Here is a 10,000-nt window from a genome sequence, read left to right on the forward strand (position 1 = left end):
TTTCCCAACACCTGGAGGGAAAACTCTCTCTCTCTCTCTCTCTCTCTCTCTCTCTCTCTCTCTCTCTCTCTCTCTCTCTGTATTTAGTATCTTTCCAGTTACACATACCGAGAAGTCAAACATGTGGCTTTATGTACCCGGGGGAAAAACTCTCTCTCTCTCTCTCTCTCTCTCTCTCTCTCTCTCTCTCTCTCTCTCTCTCTCTCTCTCTCTCTCTCTCAGTTCTCTCGAAGTCAAACATGTGGCTTTATGAAGGAAAAACTCTCTCTCTCTCTCTCTCTCCTCTCTTTTACTCTCTCTTTCTCTGTTGCTCAGGAAGGATGAATTTCCCTCATTTTTTCTTGAGAGAGAGAGAGAGAGAGAGAGAGAGAGAGAGAGAGAGAGAGAGAGAGAGAGAGAGAGCGCAAGGTCTGTTGGCTGATTCCTTTGGGAAGCCACAAAACTCGGCGCTTTTGTACTAAAGCAGTTTTTTTTTTTTCTTTAGGGTTTTGCCTTTGGGGGTGTGTTTGTGTGTGCTTGCAATTGCTTGCGAATGTCTTTTACCAGTCTCTTTTTTTTTTTACCCGTTGCCTTTTAGGAATTGTTGGATGTCAGGATTAAATAATAGTAGTTTTAGTAGTGGTAGTAGTAGTAGTAGTAGTAGTAGTAATGGCTGTAATGGATGGATTGATTTAGAAATATTCCACATATACATATATATGTATATATGTATATATATATATATATATATATATATAAAATATATATGTATTTATTTATTGATGGACATATATATAAATTATTTATTTTATATATATGTATTATATTTATATATATGTATATATATATATGTATATATGAGAGAGAGAGAGAGAGAGAGAGAGAGAGAGAGAGAGAGAGAGAGAGAGAGAGAGAGAGAGGGAGATACTATTTGCTTTTTGGTAAATAGATCCACATGTTAATGGCTCAGTATGTAGCTGGAAAATTATAATATATATATATATATATATATATATATATATATATATATATATATATATATATATATATATATATATATATATATATATAATTAGAGAGAGAGAGAGAGAGAGTGAAGGCCGGATATGACAAAAAACCATTCTCCATTCCTTGCCGTTCTTTGCTCTAAGCCTCACACCACAGTTCCGGTTAGTTAGACCGTACACAACATCGCTCTTGTTTCTGCTTGTCCCAGCGGCGTTCAATAAACGAGAACTCACTATGGGGGTCCGCAGGCAAAGCAGCGAATGTCCCACAGTGTTTGGGAAACAACAGGGAAACAACGGAACTCCAGATGTTGTCACGGGCTGCTTCTGTTGTGGCCTAACTCCGAATTTGTTGGAAGGAAGGTGTCAGTTTTATTGTCATTTTCGCCAGAAAAATTTCTGTGGCTGTTTGGGTTCTGTGGTTCCTTGTTCTGTGTGTTTCTGGTTCCTTGTTCAGTTCTGCTATCTTGTTCCTTGTTCAGTTCTGATATCTTGTTCTTGTTCAGTGTGTTTCTGGTTCCTTGTTCAGTTCTGATATCTTGTTCCTTGTTCAGTGTGTTTCTGGTTCCTTGTTCAGTTCTGTTATCTTGTTCCTTGTTCAGTGTGTTTCTGGTTCCTTGTTCTGTTCTGATATCTTGTTCCTTGTTCAGTTCTACTATTTTTTGTTCCTTGTACAGTTCTGATGCCTTTTTCCTTGTTCAGTGTCTTATCTTGTTCCTTGTTCATTTTGTTCTACTTTGTCTTTATTCAATCTCTTTCTTATTCCTTGTTCAGTTCTACTATTTTTTGTTCCTTGTACAGTTCTGATGCCTTTTTCCATGTTCAGTTCTATTATCTTGTTCCTTGTTCATTTGTTATACTTTGTCTTTATTCAATGTCTTTCTTATTCCTTGTTCAGTTCTGATACCCTTTTCTTTGATCAGTGTCTTTCTGGCTCCTTATTCATTGTGTTTCTGGTTCCTTGTTCAGTTCTGATATCTTGTTCCCTGTTCAGTGTCTTTCTGGTTCCTTTTTCATTGGTTATCCTTGGTCTTTGTTCAGTGGTCGTCCAGAGTCCTTGATAAGTCATTGTTGTTTGTTTTCCTGAAGTATAGTTTGAACTCTCTTGGTGCCATAGTCCCATCTCCAGCATTTTTAGCCTTTTTTTATTATTTTTATTTTGGTACTTTGGCCTTTGGTATCTTTTTTTTTATTTGGTATTCTCTTTGGCATATATTTTGATCATAATTTCTTACCAGAATTTTGGAAAAAAATTATAGTTTTAACTATTTTCAGTCTGTCTACAAAATTATGGTCGTCGTGAAATATGTTGGACAAGTTTTATCCAAGTCTCATACAATTTATATACATTCTATATATATATATATATATATATATATATATATATATATATATATATATATATATATATATATATATATATATATATATATATATATATATAGACAGAACAAACGAGAACATATTTCTTGCATAAATAAAATAAATAAAGTCTAAAGTATACACACTCATACATTCGTCTCTTAAACACATGTACGTAATTCCGTACGCTCGAATGCACGAAATGTGTAACGTGGCATTTTGAAGGCGTCGATTCGTAAACGATACTGTTATGCGCGCGTGCGCGCTGCTATGTATCCGCTGCTATCCGGTTATGTGAAACAGCATCAATTCCTCCTCCTGCTCGTGACTTGTCCGTTTGGTAATCGCCGAACCTGAGCGAGTGGTCCGAAGCATCCAACTCTCTCTCTCTCTCTCTCTCTCTCTCTCTCTCTCTCTCTCTCTCTCTCTCACACGCATCCTCAGTCATCTTTACCTCCCCCTCCACCTTCCCCCTCCCATCACTCCCCAACCAGGAATAGATCAAATGTTGGACTCTGAAATCGGAGTTGTTTCATTTCGTGCGCTCTCTCTCTCTCTCTCTCTCTCTCTCTCTCTCTCTCTCTCTCTCTCTCTCTCTCTCTCTCTCTCTCATATCTGTTGTGTCACTGGATACAGTATTGCGTTTGATATACGTGGGAGAACGATGACTGTACTGGAGATAAGACACGTGTGCAAATTCACACGTGTGCTGTATTCTCTCTCTCTCTCTCTCTCTCTCTCTCTCTCTCTCTCTCTCTCTCTCTCTCTCACACACAAATTATATATATAATATATATATATGAAATTCTCTCTCTCTCGCTTTCTCGCACACAGTATATATAATATAATGTAAAACATATGAAATCTCTCTCTCTCTCTCTCTCTCTCTCTCTCTCTCTCTCTCTCTCTCTCTCTCTCTCTCTCTCTCTCTTAAATATACAAAAAAATTAAAACGAGATCACCCGTCATTTCCAAATCAGTTTTCTGGCAATTGCATCTAATTTCCCAGCTAATTGCCATTGTGTTCATCAAATGCAGTACAGAACTAATTAACTCATTAACGTGCCGCAGTTGCTCTGAGCTCTTGAGAAGGAAACAGTTATTGGAGATACAGAGGAAAGCAGGAGAGTTTCACATTCTGGAAGAGAATGATTGATCCTTTGGCGTTTGGCTGGTGTTGTGATGCGGAAAGGGAGGTATGTCTCTGATTTTACCTGTAACAGGAGACGGATTCGCTAATCCGCGACGTGATTCGGTAATCCGTCCCGCGATTCGCTAATCCTTTTCGGGATTGGCGAATCCGGTTGTGATTCGTTAATCCGTACCGTGATTCGTTAGTCCGTTCCTGATTCGCTAATCCGGTCGCGATTCGCGAACCGGTTTTGTGAGCCGCGAATCCGTTCTGAGATTCGCTAATCCGCACCGGCATTGGCTTATCCGTGCCGTCATTCGCTTTATCCGTGACGTAATTCGCTAATCCGTTTCGAGTTTCGCTAATCCGTTTTTTGTGATTCGCCAGTCCGTTTTGTGATTCGCCAGTCCATTACGTGATTCGCTAATCCGTTCCGTAATTCACTAATCATTGTCGCGTGATTCGCTAATCCGTGCCGTCATTCGCTTATCCGTGACGCGATTCGGCAATCCGCCCCGTGAATAATGTCGGCGATTAGATCCACCTACGTAGGAGATTTCCTCGGCTGTGAACAATGTGTTCTGTGTGAGTCATCGCCCCTTTGTTTTTTTGTGTTTTTTTTTTTATTCAGCGAATTTCCAGGGCCCACGGTATTTCGAATCTGGAGGCGGTGTCCTTTGTGATGATGGACGTCCTTTGGTATGCGTGGATTTTCTCCTAATTTGTCTTTTTTTGTTCCTTATATTTCAGACTTGCAAGATTTCCCGTCGTCAGTCACGAGCAATTTTACATTTAGACTGTTGGGAGAAATATTGGCTAGATTGGTTTTTTTTCAGTTCTTAGAAATTTAGGAACTGGCTTGGTACCATACGTGACATTTGTGCGACTGTAGGCTGTTCCCTTGTGCTTGGTAGATAGGAGACTGAGGTATATGTATGTATGTGTATATATGTATATGTATATATATATATATATATATATATATATATATATATATATATATATATATAGATACATACATACATAAATATATAAATATATATATGTATATACATACATACATACATACACACATGTGTGCGTATATATATTTATACAGATAGATATATATGTATACATACATACATTTGTATATATATGTACATATATACTTGTACTTTTATTTATATACATGTATATATAATTTATATGTATATCTATAAAATCTATTAATATACAGATATATATACACTTTAAAATATATATATAAGTACATATATACACATACATAGATACATACATACACACACGTGCATGTCACACTTACAGCAATAGCTAGGTATTCTCACGCAACCCGTACAAACCTTTGGTAGTGACTACGACAGACAGATCGAGCAGCAAGCTCTCTGTCTGTGAGCAATGGTTTGTAGACTACGTCACCATCGATTTCCAATTCCACGATTCGACGACGGTTGCCGTTTTTAATTTTTATTTTTTATTTTTTTTTTTTTTTTTTAGTGGTTTCTCTGATTAATTTTCGTGTCTGTAATTGGTTCCTGCTGTTATTGGTTTGCTATCACAAGGAGTGATTATTATTATTATTATTATTATTATTATTATTATTATTATTATTATTACGGCATATAGGCCTATTATTGTTGCTGTTGTCTGCAATTGAATGAAGACAATTTTTGAATTAGTATTGGTTTCACTATACAGAAAACTATCTGATTCAATAGCTGTATATATAAATTATATCTTTTAATGTTGCAATTAGTTACTACAGTTTTTCTTTTGTTTCTCTCTCTCTCTCTCTCTCTCTCTCTCTCTCTCTCTCTCTCTCTCTCTCTCTCTATATATATATATATATATATATATATATATATATATATATATATATATATATATATAATAAAGTTAAAAAGTTAAAGTCCTCCAGAACCTCTGTAAGCTCATAGGGCAGGCGCTGATCTCCTGTTTCTTAGGCTGACAGCCACTCGGGTGAGATGTCCCGATATAGATATATACTTTGTAAAATGCCTACGTGTATTAAATCACAGTGGATGTGTCGTTATGTGCACAAACCGCCGGGACACTTGGTTCATCAGACGAAATAACATCCACACCTGGGATTACTGATCACAGTTTGCCCCACATTCGGGGCAGTACGGCTCAAAGTCCGGTGGTCTGGCAATGGGATGTTGACCCTTAGTGCGCTGACCGGTTCTGTCTGGTTCCTCTTCCTGTCACTTGAGAGAGAGAGAGAGAGAAGAAAGAAGAGAGAGAAATAAGCTGGAAGAAAGCAGTGAATTATATTGTATAGCAAGAGGATGGATAAGTCTCTCTCTCATATATATATATATATATACATATATTCTCTCTCTCTCTCTCTCTCTCTCTCTCTCTCTCTCTCTCATATATATATATATATATATATATATATATATATATATACCATATATACTATACATTTGTATACACTATATATATATATATATGTATATATTATTATTATTATTATTATTATTATTATTATTATTATTAATGATAATAATAATAAGCATTTCAACAGGACCGTATTTTTTATTTATCAATATATATATATATATATATATATATATATATATATATATATATATATATATATATATATATATATATTATATATTTATATTTATATTTATATTTTAATTATTACAGTATATTCAATAGTAAAATAACACGATCCCTGTTAAAAATTATTATTATTATTATTATTATTATTATTATTATTATTATTATTATTATTATTATTTCAACGATATCTAATCTGCTGTTTTTTTTACAGGTACAGTTATTGGTAGCAGCAGTCTCACAACCAGTACAGATGTGTACAGTAAGTAGAACAGCAATTAATAGACTCAGGTTCCCACGTAGATCCTGGGATGAAATCTGGTAATTTTTTTCCTATAGAAATGTAATTATACTGTATGTATATATATATATATATATATATATATATATATATATATATATATATATATAGGTGTGTACAGTATATATAATATATAATATATATGCACAAACTATCAACGTTTTCTTACGTAGGAGGTTATGCTTTAAATTAAGCTCTCTTAGTGTTTCAGAAAATTTTTAAAAATCTCTTTTCATAAAAAATTTCAAACTAGTTTGTGTATAAACCACTTCTTATTTAATTATTTATTATTATTTTTCACATTTTTGCTATGGAAACTATTTCACATTCCTTGAGAAACTCTCGAGGAAGGAGAAATAATAATAAACTTTTCACGGGTAGTCTTTCTCGCGGATACCCGTATGGCAACGTCGCGTCGTGACGTCACGTCCGGTCCGTCCATAGAGAACGATGGAAGAGATAGAGCGCGTCGGTATGTGACACCAGCGGTCTTTTTAGAATATTTTCGTTTATTAATGCCATCTGTCAAACACCACCGCCGAGGCTGTTAAGACGAGTACTTAATGACTTGGTCGACATATGGCTCTCTCTCTCTCTCTCTCTCTCTCTCTCTCTCTCTCTCTCTCTCTCTCTCTCTCTCTCTCTCGACATGTTTAAATACCATTCCCTGACTTTCTCTTTTTACCCTGATTGCTTCGTTAGAACTAAAACTTATACGGGTTTAGTGGAATCGAAGTATTATTATTTTTTTTTCATGCCTTATTGTTTGTGAGTTCGTCCATCTCTTTTACGAGATGTGATAAATCGGAATGATGGTACTAAAGAAAATGGTATATTAAATGCTATATTAGGCCTATGCCTTTGTTGTAATCGTAAATATATGTTCCTTCACATCTTTCAGTTGATGATGGAGGTTACACAGAGAGAGAGAGAGAATTTAATTTTGGTTTTTCTGCTTTGTCTGACCAATTTCTTTTATGCATCAGCGTTTTGTATATTTGTTTACTTGTAATATCCGTTTGTGTATAAGATCATCCTTCGCTCTCACGAACTGTGGAAACTGTTGGCTTGAGAAGACACTCAGTCCGAGTGCAAATTCCCAATGTGTATGAAAACATATATTTTAAAAATGAATCTGTTCCATGACGCTAAATCTGAATGAAAAAGTTACGAGCTGTTCAAATGTAAGATTTATTTAGACTTAAAACTTCGATGTATGAGTTATGAGACTATAAAATTGCAAGACCAGGAAATTCTGAACCGCGCTTATACCGCGAAATGGTTTAAAGTTGTTTAATATTATTATTGTTGTTATAGTGATACTTAGTGAATGAAGTCTTAGCCTAAAGCTTTAATGCTTCCAGGCATTTTCAGATCATAAACAAAATTTAAATCCTGCCATTTTTCCCGAATGTTACAACAGTCCTTACAAAAAGGAGTAGGTCTATCGCCTGGTCCGTGGTCAACCTTGCTCCATCTTCCTCTATTTTATTCCCTTCTTCGAGCCTGGGCTAGAAAGGTGCATTAGGTAATGGTGGTTTCTCTTAACAGAAATGAATTAAGTCATATATCAACGCTGTGAATTACTGACTTTCAGTTTCACTTCTGCATACTTGTGGTTTCTAGGCCTAACCTTAAGCTTTTGAAAGCGGATGAGCTCTGGGAACCAATGGAGTCTTGGAAACGCCGATGAGGTTTAGGTTAATGCTCTCTCTCTCTCTCTCTCTCTCTCTCTCTCTCTCTCTCTCTCTCTCTCTCTCTCTCTCTCTCTCTCTCTCTCTCTCTGCAGGAAAGCGTGGCACATTTTTCTTTTCCAGGTGTGTGGCTTTGGGATATTTGCAGTAATGCGATTACTTTATATTAGGAGGAAAAAATATTAACGAATTAATTGGTGCGTTAAAATTTTCACCCGTCAAATTTGCGATAATTTTTTGACGTGCATTGAAATTCATTTTTAAGCCATTAGCGGTGCAGTGTGTGTTGTAATTACGGGGTTGGGGGTTGGGAGGGAGGAGAGAGAAGAATGACAAGCTGAGAAGAGAACTAAGAAAGAAGAGAAAGAGTGGATAGGAAAGGTAATTTATTTTTAATATTATTAATATGAGTATATCATTTGCAGAAACGGTTTTGTAGATAATCTTGGCTATATGTATATATACATGTATTATATATATATATATATATATATATATATATATATATATATATATATATATACTATACATATTTATAAATATATATATGTATATGTGTGTTTGTGTATACATGTGTATATATATATATATATATATATATATATATATACACACACAGTATATATACACATATATTTATATATAATATATATATACATATACATACATACATACATTCCTTCAATATCCAATTGCTCTTCATTACTTAACCTCATCATAAACCACAGAATCTGTCACTGTAAACCTCATCATCAAATTATTCGTTCATTAACTAATTATTTATCCAAAATGAAGAAACATCCGCCTTTGTAGGTTTAGCCAATCTGATGTTGTAATTAACATCCGATTTCTTCACGTCAAAGCATCCATTCATTCAGAGAGAGAGAGAGAGAGAGAGAGAGAGAGAGAGAGAGAGACAATTAGGGTTCGATTGAAAATTAGATATTGCAGGTTTTTTAGTTGCTTGAAATTTGTCATCATTAAAGATAGATTTAAATAGAGATTTTATATGACAAAGAGTAATGTAAATAATTGATTATAATATAGATGCCATCCCAGATGTATTTGAGAGAGAGAGAGAGGAATGACTATATATAATTAAGTGTAATTAAGAGGTTTTCGTAGTATTTTACACGTAAATGATGAAATATAATTTCCGAGGAAAAATAAAGTCTTCACAATGACTTATTGTGGAGAGAGAGAAAAATTAATAATTGTATAATTAGTTCCTTTTAAGTTAGATTTTTTTATTATTTGATTAAAGAGATAAGTGATAGATTATGATGAACGTTACTTAAAATAAATGTTCTTGGAGGAATTATGGTAAAATTTGAGTGTGACAGAGATAAAATTAATTTATTTAATTTTAACTAAAAAAAAAAGATCTATAATGGTTTACTAAAATTAATTTATTTACTAAAAAAAGATTATATTGGTTTACTAAGAGAAGAGAGAGAATTGATGAATATGATGATTTTCGGTTGTACAGTAGTTCAGCGAGGCTTTTGAGAGAGAGAGAGAGAGAGAGAGAGAACGCGAGAAATGGCAGAATCGGATTAATAATGATTTGAAAGATCCTTCTTTTTGAGAGAGAGAGAGAGAGAGAGAGAGAGAGAGAGAGAGAGAGAGAGTTAAATGGCAGAATCTGATATAAATAATGATTATGATTTGAAAGATTTTTTTTTTTTTTTTTTTTTGAGAGAGAGAGAGAGAGAGAGATAAACTCGAAATCTCATCCATGTTTGTATCAGCCAACTGCCGGTTTCTTAAAGGATGTTCATTTCCTGTTTCGCTTTAGTTTTTATATTTTTATTTTGTCTCACCGTCTAAGTTCTTTTCTCTTTTTTTTTTTTTTTTTTTTTGCCTTTATGATTAATTGACCGATATGCCTGTTATAGCATTTCCTCTGCGTTACCCTCCATTGTCCTTGGGA

At 34.4% G+C, this 10,000-nt stretch overlaps 1 protein-coding gene across 21 annotated transcripts in view; it reads left to right on the plus strand.

Moving 5' to 3' along the window:
* Nucleotides 1-10,000, plus strand: part of LOC136854940 (transforming acidic coiled-coil-containing protein 3-like) — a 245,539-nt gene that overhangs the window by 94,950 nt on the left and 140,589 nt on the right. For 2 of the 21 annotated variants that reach the window (XM_067131532.1, XM_067131536.1), the window contains exon 2: nucleotides 6,287-6,334. The exons of the other annotated variants lie outside the window; for them this stretch is intronic. In XM_067131532.1, coding sequence (XP_066987633.1) covers nucleotides 6,326-6,334 — 9 coding nt within the window. In that variant the 5' untranslated portion in view covers nucleotides 6,287-6,325. The remainder of the gene's footprint in view (nucleotides 1-6,286; nucleotides 6,335-10,000) is intronic. 21 annotated transcript variants of the gene reach the window in all.

Source organism: Macrobrachium rosenbergii, chromosome 30 (genome assembly GCF_040412425.1).
Source record: "Macrobrachium rosenbergii isolate ZJJX-2024 chromosome 30, ASM4041242v1, whole genome shotgun sequence".
Classification (NCBI taxonomy): domain Eukaryota; kingdom Metazoa; phylum Arthropoda; class Malacostraca; order Decapoda; family Palaemonidae; genus Macrobrachium; species Macrobrachium rosenbergii.